General features: G+C 41.7%; 1 protein-coding gene across 3 annotated transcripts in view; it reads right to left on the minus strand.

The window, feature by feature from the left end:
• The window catches only part of ARAP3 (ArfGAP with RhoGAP domain, ankyrin repeat and PH domain 3), a 218876-nt gene that overhangs the window by 105052 nt on the left and 97405 nt on the right, over positions 1-16419 (minus strand). For all 3 annotated transcript variants that reach the window (XM_030211196.1, XM_030211194.1, XM_030211195.1), the window contains 3 exons: positions 16017-16102; positions 10470-10652; positions 1576-1750 (listed from right to left, as the gene is read on the minus strand). In XM_030211196.1, coding sequence (XP_030067056.1) covers positions 1576-1750; positions 10470-10652; positions 16017-16102 — 444 coding nt within the window. The remainder of the gene's footprint in view (positions 1-1575; positions 1751-10469; positions 10653-16016; positions 16103-16419) is intronic.

A 16419-nucleotide genomic window follows, 5' to 3' on the forward strand; every position in this document is an offset into this window, starting at 1 on the left:
TACCAGTTAATGGTGTAGACGGGTGCTCCTTAGGGCTCAATTAAAATAGGGATATAAGTTTAGGATTTTTACTACTCATCTTTCCAAATCTGACCTCCAGGCGAGTTACAGTTCAGATAATGGAGTTATTTCACTACTCAAATGGGTTTGCAATGTTTGGGCCAAAGTTACTAAAATGAGCGATTCTGTTCTAACACACACTAATGTGTATTATCACCTGTCCCACTATATGCAATGTGAGTATTTACTAATAGCCAGTGCAAATGTGGTAGCGCACTGTAGCAAACCTAGCCCTAAGTTTTACCTGAGGCGACGGAAGGTGAAATGACTTGCCAAGGACAGAAAGAACATCAGTGGGAGAAAACCCCCAGGTGCTCTGGTTTTTAGCTTGCTGTTCTAACCAGTTTGCTAAATCTTCACTTCTATGTTCTTTTAAATGATGGAGAAACATCATAATTATTTTTTATGTCATGTGTCATTTCCCCATCTAAAAATGACATAAAAACATAACAAAATATTGTTTGGAATTTTTGTCATGTTAATGTGTGCTAAATCATTTCAGTGTGTGTAATTCACGAACTTTCATAGATAGATGCATTAAAACCAAGGAGAGAAAGCTTGATTACATTTCCTGATTATGTTTTCCTAGAACTTGAAAAGTTACTGTTGGAAAAAGAAGTTACGTAGTTGTTTTTTCATAGCTTGTCAGTCTGTTGGAGGAATGTGAAATATGGGTTTTATTGGATTAGGTACTTGATTTTGATGGAAATCCATCTGATTTCTTTATATCTTTGCTTGATGTTTGATTTTTCCTTTCTCTCAGTAACTGTATACTAGATTCCACAAAATCCTCAAATCATTCCTATTCAAACAAACCCTCACAAAGAACAGCCATATCTCAAATAACTAATTATTACTTGAATTGGTTATTACTCTATTTACCATTAACCTTCTCTTTGCTTCATGTACAGTTTCTCATTCATAATAGATTTTCTAAATGTTAAACATCCATAGCTATCCCAGTATGTTTATGATACTGCATTGTTAAATTGGATTCTTACAACAGACTACTTTATTCTTTGTTATATATGCACACTGAACTCAGCCTTGTTTGGGATAATGTGGGATATAAATGCCACAAATAAATAAATAAACAAAATAAAAATGTATGCAAGGAATGATGAGAAATAAATTAAGATTAAAAAAACTCAAGGGGAGAAAACAATATGCTCCCTGGTTGACAAGAAACAGAATGGTCAAAAGTATGCAAATTGTAAAAATGGAGTGTGTTAAAATGAATCAAACAGTATAAAGTACATGGGAAAATGAAACAATATAAACTACGTAAGTCCAAAACATATAGCAACGTATAATTTTTTTTTGTTTTATAGGCCCACCCCTTTTATTTGGAACAGGACTGATCCAGTTTGTTAGCTGCATGGAGGTAGACTTTCCCCAGTATGAAATAGTAACATGCTCTGAAAATAGAGATTCAGAAAGCAAAGAGATTTGTTGGATAAAGTATCTGTTACGCACTGAATCAAGGGAACACAGGTAGTAGTAATCTGTACTTACCACTGTAAATTTTGTGTGAGCTACTTTCCAATGTCCATCGAGGGTCTAAAATCTGTGCAGGAGAGCTCGGAGTATCAGGGCAACCCATATCTGCTGTGTTCACAGATTCAGCATCAGAGAAGAACTGTATGACAGTGTTTAGCAGGTTGGGACCAGCAACCGCAGCACAAAGAGTCTGTAAGAAACAAACAAGCCTTCCATTGTTCTGCTGAACAGTCATAGCCTAGGGAATGTGGACAACATCTGCATACCTGGGCCAAGCACTCTAGAATGCCAAAATATGGGATTCATCAAATGCAAAATTAACCCATTAAACTTCTGTGGTCTGTGCTGGAGAGGGCTTTGATGGCAAGTCCAGTAGTTGGAACGTGAGGACAATGATGGACAGACTTCTATGTTCTGCATCCTGTATATGGCAAGACACATCAGGATGGGATGGAGTGGGTTTTTATAGTAACTTCAGTAGTTGAGAAGTAGGGCCAGTGCAGGGCAGACGTTTTTATGATGTGGGCCCTGAAAATGGCAAGGACGGATCAGGGACGTAGCCAGACAACAGATTTTGGGTGGGCCTAGATAAGAAGTGGGTGGGCACCAAATGTTCTCCCCCCACCACCACTACCACCACCACAAAAATATCTCAGCTGGCAGGAAAATGCTTCTTTCCACCTTGGCAGGCATGCAGGCATGCATTGAAAACTGAGCATGCGCAGGTGCCAGTATTGTGGAGAGTAGAATTTTGTTACTATCAGGGGAGAGTCTTCAGCTGACAGAGGTTGGGATCTCCACCAGCTACCGCTAAACATGTGCTACTGTTGGGTGGGCCTGAGCCCTAAGTGGGTGGGCCCTGGCCCACCCAAGCCCACCTGTGGCTACGCCACTGGGATGGATCAGGATCAAGTATGCTTATTTTGAATACTACATTCATATTGTATGCTATGAGCACAGGTCCTCTATATCTCAATGGTGGAGAGGAAGACATCATAAAGTAGAACTTAGCGAATAAAATTACATACTATTGGATTGTTGTTTCAATAATGATTTGATAATGAATGCAGCAGTTGGGCAGATTGGATGGACCATGCAGGTCTTTATTTGCCCTCATTTAGTATGACTTGTACAGGGGCATTAACACCACTTTTCTTCCGGTTATACCTCTCTCTATGCAGCCTAGCATTGTTCTAGCTACGGCCCCTTGTTTCACTGCCTTAAAATCCTCAGACACTGTCTCTCCAACTTGCACTAGTCTTGTGATTTTATACTCCCTACACTTTTCTGTTGTATGTTCCCTCCATTATGGATTTTACATTTGCTTTCTATTTCCTTTTTATTGATTATGAATTGCAACCTAGGCTACCTTGTCACTCTCCTAGTTTGATGTCTGTTTCTTGTATTTAATTTTTAAATTGAAACCACTTAGATGTTTTTACAGACTCTGCAGTATATTAAAGTTGCTGTTGATGAAGATGACGATCTTCAATAAATCCAGCATTTTCCATGATTTGATTTTGTGTGAATAAATGAAGTTCACTATAGCTGGCACAGATTACACTTTTTGAAAAATGCGCTAATCTATTTGCAGGGTAATATTCAGCCACTGGGATCATGGTTGTTTTTAAATGCTGGCTGCAGTGGCTAAATAAAACATGGATATTCAGAGCTGCTATCCAGATATGAACTGGCGCTAAATATCTGGGAAGGCTAAACAGACTATCATTTAGTTGGAATGTAAAGATAGTATATCATTTTGCCTTTCTCTTTGTTGAGTATGTTTTTATTGTTATTATTATGAATGTATTTTTGTGAACCAAGTGGGCTATCAATAGATAAATAAATAAATAAATAAATAAATAAATAAATAAAGTGCCACCAGTCTCTGGACAGTGGTGATAGTCAAAGTACTATGGGGGCTCCATTTAGGTGTCCCAAGGCTATGCGGTAGGAATCTATTCTATAACAGAACCTCAGTGCCCAGATGCCATTATGGTATATACTATTGCAACCCAGTATCAATGCATTGAACATTTAGGTGCCACAGAGCTGGCATGAATGTGTGGGCACTTAAATGTGGCAGAGGCACACATAACTCCAGTATGCCATAAGGGGCTCTTTTATTATATGGTGGTAAGCCCACTGTGGGCTTACTGCGCACCAATCTGGAGCTACCACTGGCCTAACGTGGGCGCCAGTGGTAGTTCTACCCCCAGCATGCAGCATGTCTGGCACTAGTGGAAATATTTAAAAAATATTTCCGCAGGGGGTTACCTGGCAGTAATCAGGCAGCACTATGTGCTACACGGTTACCGCGGGAGCCCTTACCGCCACCTACTACTACTACTAATCATTTCTATAGTGTGCTACTAGACATATGCAGCACTGTACACATTACATGCAGGTACTTTCTCTGTCCCTAGAGGGCTCACAATTTAAGTTTTTTGTACCTGGAGCAATGGAGGGTTAAGTGACTTGCCCAAGGTCACAAGGAGCTGCAATGGGAATTAAACCCAGGTTGCAAGGATCAAAGCCTGCTGCACTAACCATTAGGCCACTCCTCCCGATATGGGAGGAGTGGCCTAATAGGTGGCGGTAAGTGCTCCCCCTCGCATGAACACGTGTTAAAAGCAATCTTACCGCATGGACATGTCTTTTTTCAGCCTTTTTATCCGCTGTGGTAAAAAGGGCCTCAGCGTGTGGCAAAAATGGCCTCCGCTGCTAGCGCAGGGCCCTTTTTATCGCAGCTTAGTAAAAGGTCCCCTAAGTACATAAGTGGGAGTCCCATCCATGTCTCACTCATGTGTACACCCCTTTGCAAATAAGATCTGTACATTATTTTTCAGATCTCTTCTGGTCCTGAGTGTACTTAACTTATAAGATTATTATCCCAACAAAGGAAAGAAATCTACAAGATTCTATGCGTCTTCATTTTCCTAACCCTAGCAAGTTGAAGAACAACACTATTTTCTCTTCAGGTTTTGCATACCAGGCTCCAACAATCTGCAACTCACTTCCCGTTTATATCAGAGAGACATGAAATTATTTTATTTTTAGGAAATTGCTAAAAACTTTTCTTTTTAAGACATTTTTCAATGCTTGAAAGCTGAAATTCCCAGGGTCTGCCAGGTTATTCTTAGATATTGTGATCCGCATAGGACCCCGGTGGGTGACAGTGGAATATAAGAATTCTTATAATATAATGTCAGTTAAGCAGGTATTTGCAGAATAGATCCAATGCTAGCATTTAAACGGGTAAGAACACATATCCACATAAGAGCTAGTATTTGATTGCCCCTTTCTGACTTACTGTTCACTTGTCTCTTAGATTGTAAGCTCCTTGAGCAGGGACTGTCCCTCTATGTCAAATTGTACAGTGCTGCGTAACCCTAGTAGCACATTAGAAATGTTAAGTAGTAGTAGTAGTAAGTGATGGCAGATAAAGACCTGAATGGTCCATCCAGTCTGCCCAAATATCACATTCATTATCAATTCAAGATTAAATCAACAATGAACATGATATTATATACTGGATCATGGTGTTTCTTGGACATAGACTATAGAAGTCTACCCAGTTCTGTCCTTATGTTCCAACTACTGGAGTTGCTGTCAAAGCCCACTCCAGCCTATCTGAATCCATCTTGTCATTTGTGGGACAAATGAAAGTGTGCCTGGCACTGTCCTGATGTTCCAAATTACTGGAGTTTCCATTGAAGCTCTCTCTAGCCCATCCTAAACCAGATCGCTATATGCGGGACTCAGACCGTACAAGCCAGCCCAGCCCCAGCCTTAGTTGATACAGCCAGAGTTGTCATCTAAGCACCACTTGGCACGCAACCAGTTTTGTTTTTTATACTATTCATTTTCTAATTAGAGATCCTCTTTGTTCATCCCACGCCTTTTTGAATTCCACCACAGTTTTTTTCTTCACCACCATGGTCAACTACCTTCTCCGTGAAAAAGAATTTTCTGACATTACTCCTAAGTCTACCACCCTGCAACCTCAATTCATGTACTCTAGTTTTACTACTTTCCCTTCTCTGAAAAATATTTGTTTCTATATTAATACCTTTCAAGTTTTTAAAAGTGTGTATCAGGAGTGGCCTAGTGTGTGGAGGAGTGGCCTAGTGGTTAGGGTGGTGGACTTTGGTCCTGAAGAACTGAGTTTGCTTCCCAGCACAGGCAGCTCCTTGTGACTCTGGGCAAGTCACTTAACCCTCCATTGCCTGCCGCATTGAGCCTGCCATGAGTGGGAAAGCGCGGGGTACAAATGTAACAAAAATTAAAAAAAATATCTCCCTTCCTCTAGGGTTTATATATTCAGGTCTTCCAGTGTCTTTTCATATGTCTTTTGGTGCAAGCCCCATATTATTTTTGTCGCCTTCCTCTGGATCGCTTCAAGTCTTCTCACATCTTTAGCAAGATGCGGCCTCCAAAACTGAACACAATACTAATACCTCACCAATGACTTGTACAAGGGCATTAACACCTCCTTCCTTCTGCTGGTTACACCTTTTCTAGACATTTACATGTGCAATCGGTACTTAAATGTGAATTGCCCTTCATGTGGATAAAGTTAGGACAACAATTTTTCTGTCCTAACTTTATCACTGATCCCTGGATAACCGTCAGCTTCTCCCTCGCTTTACCCATGCTGGGCCAACACTATTCGGATACAGATAAATGGCTCTGATTGTTTTTAGGTATAACATTTCTAGTGTGTTTACTCCAAAATGTGCTGTGAAAGAGCCCATAATGATCACATAAAGGATCAGTTACTTTTATAGGTATGTCTGTGTTGTCCACAAATTTCATCTGGTGTTTTTTCTGGTATTTGGGTTGCTTTGGATTTACTGATTTCATATACTGCTTTATACCGCAGTGTCAAAGCAGTTTATAGTTATAATAATAAATTTAAAATCACAATACAATCTCACATACAGATAGTGCAGTTTAAACAAATCTCTAGCAGATCAAATAAAATTGAAGCATCCAAGTTTTTAAAAGCTTACGAAATGCATTATATGAATGGGCATATTATCTACACATAAAGCAGACATTGAAACAGAAATGTTCCAGTATTTTAAGTGGGCAGTTACTTCCCAACAGGAAAACCAGTGCGGCTGAATAGGTGTTCATGCCTCAAGGGAGCTGGATGAGTCCCGATACAAGGCTAGGAAGAGAAGATGGAAGATTTTGTTTATTTTCTCTTTGATGTTTTTGTTGCTTTTGTTAGTTTTACAAATAAGAATGAAAACTCAATTTTAAAATGTTTCTTTTAAGAATCACTTGATATTTCATTGTGATAAGGGAGCTGCTCACTATAATAATGATTTTTCCTATAAGTGCATAATAGGAACTGGTACACTGGGAAAGATTCACTATGGGGGCCTTTTACTAAGCTGCAGTAGGGCTAATGCGCAGTTAGCATGTGCGGGTTAGCGTGAGTGAGGTTTTAATGCCCCTGTATAAGTCATTGGTGAGGCCCCACCTGGAGTATTGTGTTCCATTTTGGAGGCCGTATCTTGCTAAGGATGTAAAAAGAATTGAAACGGTGCAAAGAAAAGCTACGAGAATGGTATGGGATTTGTGTTACAAGACATATGAGGAGAGACTTGCTGACCTGAACATGTATACCCTGGAGGAAAGGAGAAACAGGGGTGATATGATACAAACGTTCAAATATTTAAAAGGCATTAATCCTCAAACGAACCTTTTAACGGAGATGGGAAGGCGGTAGAACTAGAGGACATGAAATGAGATTGAAGGGGGGCAGACTCAAGAAAAATGTCAGGAAGTATTTTTTCACGGAGAGAGTGGTGGATACTTGAAATGCCCTCCTGCGGGAGGTGGTGGAGATGAAAACAGTAATGGAATTCAAAAATGCGTAGGATAAACATAAAGGAATCCTGTTCAGAAGGAATGGATCCTCAGAAGTTTAGCGGAGATTGGGTGGCAGAGCTGGTGGGGGGCTAGTGGTTGGGAGGCGGGGCTAGTGCTGGGCAGACTTCTATGGTCTGTGCCCTGAAAATGGCAGAAACAAATCAAGGTCAGGTATACACAAAAAGTAGCACATATGAGTTTATCTTGTTGGGCAGACTGGATGGAATGTGCAGGTCTTTTTCTGCTGTCATCTACTATGTTACTATCCAGCTTATAATCGAAACTTTTTGCCGGCGATCTTCCGACACAAATTGGGAGATCGCCGGCGATTTCGCAAAAGTGGCTAAAAGGGTATAATCGAAAGCTGGCTTTTTAACAGCATCGCCGCTTTCCTGTCGCCTCGCCGGCGAAAGTTCAAGAGGGCATGTTGCCGGCGACGCGAAGGTGGGGCATGGGCAGGCATGGGCGTGGCTACCAGATGGCCGGCTTTCGGTGATAATGGAAAAAAAAAAAGCGGCGTTAAGCGGTATTTGGCCGGGTTTACTTGGTCCTTTTATTTTCATAACTAAGTCTTAAAAAGATGCCCCAACTGACCAGATGACCACCGGACGGAATGGGGGATGACCTCCCCTTACTCCCCCAGTGGTCACCAACCCCCTCGCATACTACAAAAGTTAAAATGAAAACCTTTTTTGCCAGCCTGTATGCCAGCCTCAAATCCCGTACCCACCTCCATGACAGCAGAATGTGTTGTATCGTCTGACAGCCTTTCCATGGTTGCGATGTGGCTCTCGGGTGAGTGTCATATACTGTCAATCTCCCAAACACATAATTATTCAAATAACTTTCTCAACCTTTATCCTCATAGCGTGTCCAGTTCAAACCTCTGGACTGGAAGAAAAATCGCTGCTGCTACTTACTTTAAATTAAGTTAAGTAATATCTTTTGAAAAATTAATTAAAGATAAATGTCTTTTAAGATTTAAACAACAAAAGAAAACTAAAAAAAGAAAACAAAGTGTTTCACGTGTTGATCCATGAGGATGTAAAGAACACCATTTACAGTTTGGGGCGAAGTCCCATATGGTGGAAACTTTTGAAATAACTGAAGATCCCCGGACAACAAATTATAATTAAATATGTCCATCATTAGTAGACATGCTATGAGGATAAAGGTTGAGAAAGTTATTTGAATAATTATGTGTTTGGGAGATTGACAATATGTGACTTGAAATATTCCCCACACTATAAGTTAAGGTCTACTTAATTAGATTGTTCTCGGGTGAGTGTGACACCTTTTCTGTTAGGTGCCCTGCAGAGTCACATCAGCAATGCATTGTGGTGGGTGTAGGGTACTGGGCTATACTCCCATGGTGCTTTTCCCCCCTGCTAACTGGGTCAGAGTGTGCCCTGTTTTGTTTCCGGTAGTCCATGAGGTAATGGCCATTTTTGTAAGCCAGTTTTAGATCTCTTTCATGTGTTACCCACGTTAGAAAACGTTCTTACCTTGAATGTTGCTGAAAGAGGGCATTGTACAGCATTCTGCCAGCTCGGACCTACTGCTAATCTCAGTATCAGGGAGACTCTTTGCCAGTGGGTCACAACCTCTGATCTGCAGTTAACTGTGAGTCTTCAGGTGTCAACTGCTGTGCCAAGGTTATACAGCAGCAACAAGTCCTAGAGGCCTGAGTTTGTGCAGGTCCCTGGAGCACTTTTAGTGGGTGCACATTTGTGGGTAGGGGGTTTTGGGGGGGGGGGGGCTCAGCACCCACAGTAAGGGAGCTATACATGTGGGAGCTGTTTCTGAAGTCCACCACACTGACCCCTAGGGTGCCCAGTTGGTGTCCTGGCATGTAAGTGCACTACAAATGCTGGCTCCTCCCATGACCAAATGCCTTGGATGTCGCCAGGTTGGAGATGGCCAACATTTTTTTACATTATTGCTGAAAAACAAAACCGGCCATCTCAAACCCAGCGACATCCAAGGCATTTGGCCGGTCTAAACCGTATTATCGAAAAAAAAAGATGGCCGGCCATCTTTTTGATAATACGGTTCCGGCCAGCTGTTGCATCACCACCAAAATAGATCGCCGGCGATCTATTTCGCCGGCGCCGTTCGACTATTCCCCTCCACGTTAATTTTGAAGTTCACATGCATGGTTTTCCACAGTAGAAAATATTTTTCTATTTTCTACCACGGGGGTTTTTCCCATTGGTAATCAGCAGCTTGGCCACATTAGCATGCACTATCTGATTACCACACAAGTAGTGCGTGAGCCCTTAATGCTAGGTGAATGGGTGGTCATAAGGGCTCAGGCAGTAAATAGCCGTGGGCTACTTTTAATTTCAGCACACGGTCATGTGCAGCCCCATTAAAAAAGCCCCTTTTCCCAGCTACGGTAAAAAATGGCCTAATGTGCGCTAAATTCACGAGTCCAAACTACCACAGGCCACTTTTTATAGCAGCGTAGTAAAAGGGCCTCTACATTAGGACATTCTCCAACATATTTGGGCACTGAAAAAACGAAGTGCTGAGTGTTATTCTATAAACACCACTCTGAGTTTATACAGTAGCATTTAGTGCCAGGATCCGCACCCAGTTTTGGGCATGAGGATCTACACCAACTGAAACCTAGTGTGAATTCTTGTGCCTAAATTAGGCGCAGATCTCGCGTATTCTATAATATTGCACACGATCTTGAGCAAACGTCCCTCACCCGACCATGCCCCTCTCATGGCCATGTCCCCTTTTCAGTTGCACAGTGAAAAATGTACTTGTCCATCTTTATAGAATAGCACCTAGCAAGATGCGCTCGTAAATTCAAATTGTTACCAATTAGCAGCAATAATTGATTGTCACTGCCCAATTATTGGTGCTAATTGGCTTGTTACTCATTTAGGTTGCATGCAAATTGGGTGAGTGCCCAAATTGTGAAACTTTGAGCACCGTTTATAGAATTCGGAGGAAGCTGTGTCTCACAATAGATATTCAGATACTCAGGGACCACGATGCTGGTTTATTACCCGAAGTATCTCCTCCTGAGTGCTGAAGTTGGGGTGTGGTCTTCTGTATTTTCCCTCACGATACTTGTGGATAATGAAGTCCCGTCTGTGCTCCGTAGTGGCATTGGGATGAAGCATCTCATTTGGCGGCAGTCGAGCTGCCCAGAACCGGTTGGCTCTCTCATTACTCAAGACAATAAACAGCTAGTAAAAAATCAGAATGAAACATCAACAAGCAGCTTAAAAACAGACTTACCAATTAAGGAAAAGAACAAAGATGACGAAGGTAGGAATAGCAACAGAGTAACAGATGGCAGGTAAAGTCCAGCATGGTCAATCTAGGCTGCTTAGCAGGTTGGCTAGAGTTGTACCTGCCACTCTGTGCAGAACATGCAGGTTACCTCCTCTGTGCTTTGGTTTAGGATTGTACCTGCTGCTCTGTGCATGTTATCCCCTCTATGTCATTTGCTTTGCTTTGACCCCCATTCTCTTGCTAGTTAGGGATCCTCTGTGTGATTATCATACTCCTATGACACTATAGGAATAATTTTTATAAAGCATTTTTTATGTGAAAAGCCTGTTTTACAGCTAGTAAATGGATCTTATTTATTTATTTATAACATTTATATCCCACATTATTCCAGCAACCTGAGTTCAATGTGGCTAACAATACAGTGAAATCACATCATACAGAACACATGTGAACATACGACTAGACCAGTGGTTCCCAAACGTTTTCAGTCTGCGGCGCCCCTAGTGTCCATGCAATTTTTCATGGTGCCCCCCTGCCACATATTTCTCCTCCCCCCGCCCCCCAAAAAGTTTTCAAAATTGGGTTAATATCAAACTTTGTTCTATGACCTGCAAGGGCCGTTAAATTTACAAATACCTGGAAGAAAGAGGCTGGGATTATTGGTGGGTATAAATGGAGAGCACGACACATGTACATGCTGAAAGAGACCTGGCATACAGTGTATAAAATCCTTAATGCAGGCACTGCTATACAGCACAGCTAATCTTTTCTCTAACCACTCGGTGCTGCATGGAGATCTACTTCATCAAATGAAAAATGTATCCTGTCTGTGACTAAACACTGATGCACTGAAGCTTCGTTCAGCGGAGCATAGGACTGGAAGCCCTCCTCTGCTAGAAAGGGGGGGGGGGGAAGGGAAATGGGACTTGATATACCGCCTTTCTGAGGTTTTTGCAACTACATTCAAAGCGGTTTACATGTATTCAGGTACTTATTTTGTACCAGGGGCAATGGAGGGTTAAGTGACTTGCCCAGAGTCACAAGGAGCTGCAGTAGGAATCAAACTCAGTTCCCCAGGATCAAAGTCCACTGCACTAACCACTAGGCTACTCCTCCACTCCGAAAGTGTGCTAAACATCAAGCTACTTATGATATCCAGCAGTCCTGGGAACATTTTCTCCAGGTCTGCCTTTAGACACTGCGAGAGCCAACTCCTAACATCTGACACTGCCTGCAGTGCAACCAACCCTGCACATGGCCACAGTGCCCGCCCCTCTCCCACAATTGACATCACAACCACCAATATGTGTGTGGTAGTACCAAACCTGGTGCAGGGATTGGATGGAAGTCTGAGAAGTATAAATAAAGTTTGCATAAAAGGATTGATATAGCCAGTGGAAGAGCAGCGTTAACACATTAAAATGCGATAACCCAGCTCATGGCAACCAATCAGCATGTGCTTGCCTGTCCCTCCGTGGCACCCCTGCGAGTTTGCCATGGCGCACCAGGGTGTTGCGGTGCACAGTTTGGGAAATGCTGTACTAGACTATGGGCGTCTTTTACTAAGGCATGATCACGTTTTTAGCGTGTGCTAAAATTGTGAGCACGCTAAACGTTAGAGATGCCCATAGGAATGCATTGGCGTCTGTAATGTTTAGCGTGCCCACAATTTTAGTGTGCGCCAAAAACTTGAGCGCGCCTTAGTAAAGACCCTCTTAAATACGTAGTACAAAAAACAATACATAACAATTAAAACAAAGAATCAGCAACCAAAAGTTGTCTAGGCAGGGAGATCAGTATCCACATCTAGAAATTTTTCAAAGGGGAAAGTTTTTAACATTTTACAGAATATCATGTAATCATAGTGACCCCTAATTGACTTCGACAAGGAGTTCCAATATTTTGTGCCCTGATAAGTAAATCCCACTGCAAGAACTGATTTGTAAACAATCTTATGAGTAAAGTAGTGTGGTAGCCGTGTTAGTGCACAGAAAGCCACAGAAAGAATCCTTCTTGTAGTGACATATAATCCAGAGCTAGAAAAATTGAGAAGAATCATAAAAGATCTACAGCCACTACTCCAGGAGGAGGAAGTACTGAAAGAGATATTCCCAGCCCCACCAGAATCCGGGGGTTAGTGCCGAGATCTGCACCCAATTTTGGGTCCGAGGATTCAATTAGTACCAATAATTGATTGTTAATGCTCAATTGTTAGTGTTAATTAGCTTGTTATTCAATTAGCTTACACGCACATTTTTGGTTGTGCAATTTTGAGCGTCATTTATAGAATTTGAGGGTTAGTTTAGGCCCGGATAATTTTAAAGCCTGTCCTCCCTCCATCCCTTTCTTATACAGATGAGGCACAATTCTTTAAATGACTGCAAAGCTAGTATTCTGTAATGGCAAATTTGCCTGCCAAAGCTGGTATAGAATACTTGCGTAAGTTGGCAATGATTATTTATTTATTAGGATTTATTTACCGCCTTTTTGAAGGAATTCACTCAAGGTGGTGTACACTAAGAATAAATCAAACATGAGTAATAAATAATTACAGTGGTAAAAATATTCAAATAACAATATAAAGTGGTATGGCATAGTATACTACTTAAAATGTAATTGAAAAAATAGCCTCAGGTGCCCAGGGAACCAATACATAAGATTCCACTGTATTAGCTAACATCACAGGCCCTACCACCATCCAAAAAAAACCACAATAATCAAAAACACTCCCCTATAGACCCGAAATTAGGGAGAGAAAAAAATATTGTGGTCAAAAAACGGAATGTGGAAACCATACCAATTATCAAAATTCTGATCAAACCACCCACACTAAACATCAATGAATGATGATGGAACTTGTGAAAAACACAACAATCCACTCACTTGGCTCAAACACGCTAACTGACCCTAAACACTCGGAAGTTCAATAACTACACTATTCTTAATTCTCAGCATACTAATAGCCGGTGGAGAGCCTCAATAATCACATTGTGAACAATAACTGTTATCGTTAGACTTATCTGAATGGCTCCTTGTAACACCTTCCATTTCGTGTAGTCCACAGTGCATGAAAGAGCAAAGTCAGTACTTCAATAGTGGATTACATCCAGTAGTGGATTACATTCAATCACCCAATTCAAACGTTGTACATCATCAAAAAAATGTTGTGTGGGTTTCGTGCTTCCAAACTCGCAATGTCTCTTTTAATTTCTCGACAGCAAGGGACCCAACTGTTTCGCTACTTCATCAGGAGAAATACAATGTACAAAAAATTGCTTCTCATTGTAATCCATTGATAATTGGTATGGTTTCCACATTCCGTTTTTTGACCACAATATTTTTTTCTCTCCCTAATTTCGGGTCTATAGGGGAGTTTTTTTGATTATTGTGGGTTTTTTTGGATGGTGGTAGGGCCTGTGATGTTAACCAATACAGTGGAATCTTATGTATTGGTTCCCTGGGCACCTGAGGCTATTTTTTCAATTACATTTTAATCATATTTTGATCACAACACCATACTAGCATCATTATGAATAAGGAATGATAGTAGTAGTTTCTTTATACATTTTTTACTCCTGGCAGTTGTTTATATATTGATATGTGGAGGGGCATAATCGAATGAAAACGTCTATCTTCATGGGCGTTTATCTCCGAGAACGGGTCCGTGAAGGGGCAGACCGAACCGTATTAAAAAAAAAAAAATAGACGTCCATGTTTTATTCGACAATTTGTGAGCTGGGCGTTTTTGTTTTTCAGCGATAATGGAAAATGAAAGCGCCCAGCTCAAAAACGAATAAATCCAAGGCATTTGTTCATGGGAGGGGCCAGGATTCGTAGTGCACTGGTCCCCCTCACATGCCAGGACACCAACCGGGCACCCTAGGGGGTACTTTTACAAAAACAAATAAAAAGGTAAAAGAGCTCCCAGGTGCATAGCACCCTTCCCTTGTGTGTTGAGCCCCTCAAATCCCCCTCAAAACCCACTGCTCACAAGTCTACACCATTACTATAGCCCTAAGGGGTGAAGGGGGTCACCTACATGTGGATACAGTGGGTTTGGGGGGGTTGGACGACTAAGCATTAAGCAGCACAATTGTAACAGGTAGGGGGGGGGTGGGCCTGGGTCCACCTGCCTGAAGTCCACTGCACCCCCTAACAACTGCTCCAGGGACCTGCATACTGCTGCCAGGGAGGTGGGTATGACATTTGAGGGTGAAAATAAAAAGTTGTGAAACATCATTTTTTGTGGTGGGAGGGGGTTAGTGACCACTGGGGGAGTCAGGGGAGGTCATCCCCGATTCCCTCTGGGGGTAATCTGGTCATTTAGGGCACCTTTTGGGGCCTTATTCGTGAAAAAACAGGGTCCAGGAAAAGTGCCCTAAATTCTAGCTACAAACGCATACTTTTTTTCCATTATCGGCGAAAGGCGCCCATCTCTGTTCGGGTGATAACCATGCCCCAGTCCCGCCTTCACCACGCCTCCGACACGCCCCCATCAACTTTGTACGCTTCCGCAATGGAGTGCAGTTGAAAACGTCCAAGTTCGGCTTTCGATTATACCGCGTTATTCGTTTTTGTGAGATAAACGTCCATCTCCCGATTTAGGTCGGTACTTGGGCGTTTTTTTCGTTCGATTATAAGCAGGATAGTATACTACTTACAATGTCAACACAGTATACAATAGAACATTTTAATTGACAGTGTAGGGTATAAGCAAAGATGGAAGATATAGATAGGTAAGAGAGTAAGAGGAGTTGGAAAGTAAGGTGCCTAATTGAAAGAAAGTTGCACATGATGTCAGAGAGATGGTTAACATATAGTTAGGTATGAGAGTAAAAGGAGTTAGAAAATAAGGTGACTAATTTAAAGAGAGGTGCTTAAATTCTATATTGGGCACAACTTACCGTATTCTTTAAGTTTTGCACATAATGTATCAGCCGCCCATGTCCCACCCACATACACATCCCCCCTTGCAGTTACATGTTAACCACTGGATTCTATATATGGTGCCTAACTTTAGGCTAGTTTATTGATCCTTATTGCTACATATTCAAGTGGACTAACACAAACCCAACAATACTTTGCTTAGGATAATGAAATGATGACGCAAGTGGTATTTTACATCTATCTCTCTTCCATAGATTAGTGGCAATCTACCAACCCATCTCTGCCATCCCTGTTGATTCTGAACCTATACCTTGTATACGTGAATTGATATCAGAGATCTAACTGTGTTTGAGGGGTCGGGGGAAGCAGAGGATAGCTTGCTGCTTCTGGAAGCCTGGAGTGTAGGCAGACAGGATAAATTTCTATACCTGGACAATTTCATTGCTCCATATGCTGATATCCAGTTTCAGACTCTGCACTTTGGAGACATTTGTGCCAAGGCCTCGGTGCTGACCTGCAGGGACAAATGTAGAATTCAGAACTCTTTATAATCTTCACAAGTTTGCTCGAAATAATTGCATCCTATGCACACTGGCATGTACACTGCTCACCTCTGCAACCGTCATACATAGTCTGTACACTGCTTCTCTCAAGTTACCTACTATACACACATGCACAAAGAGATCTGCACACTGCCCATCTGTGTGATCTTCATACATTGACCTATGTACTTCTCTCAGAGAATCTACAAACAGTGACTAAAGAGTTTTTCAGTAGAGAAGCCAGCTGAGGTGTGGCTCAAAATTCTCCTGTGTTAACTTAGCTGCTTAT

This window comes from Microcaecilia unicolor, chromosome 8 (genome assembly GCF_901765095.1).
Source record: "Microcaecilia unicolor chromosome 8, aMicUni1.1, whole genome shotgun sequence".
In the NCBI taxonomy this organism is placed as follows: Eukaryota; Metazoa; Chordata; class Amphibia; order Gymnophiona; family Siphonopidae; genus Microcaecilia; species Microcaecilia unicolor.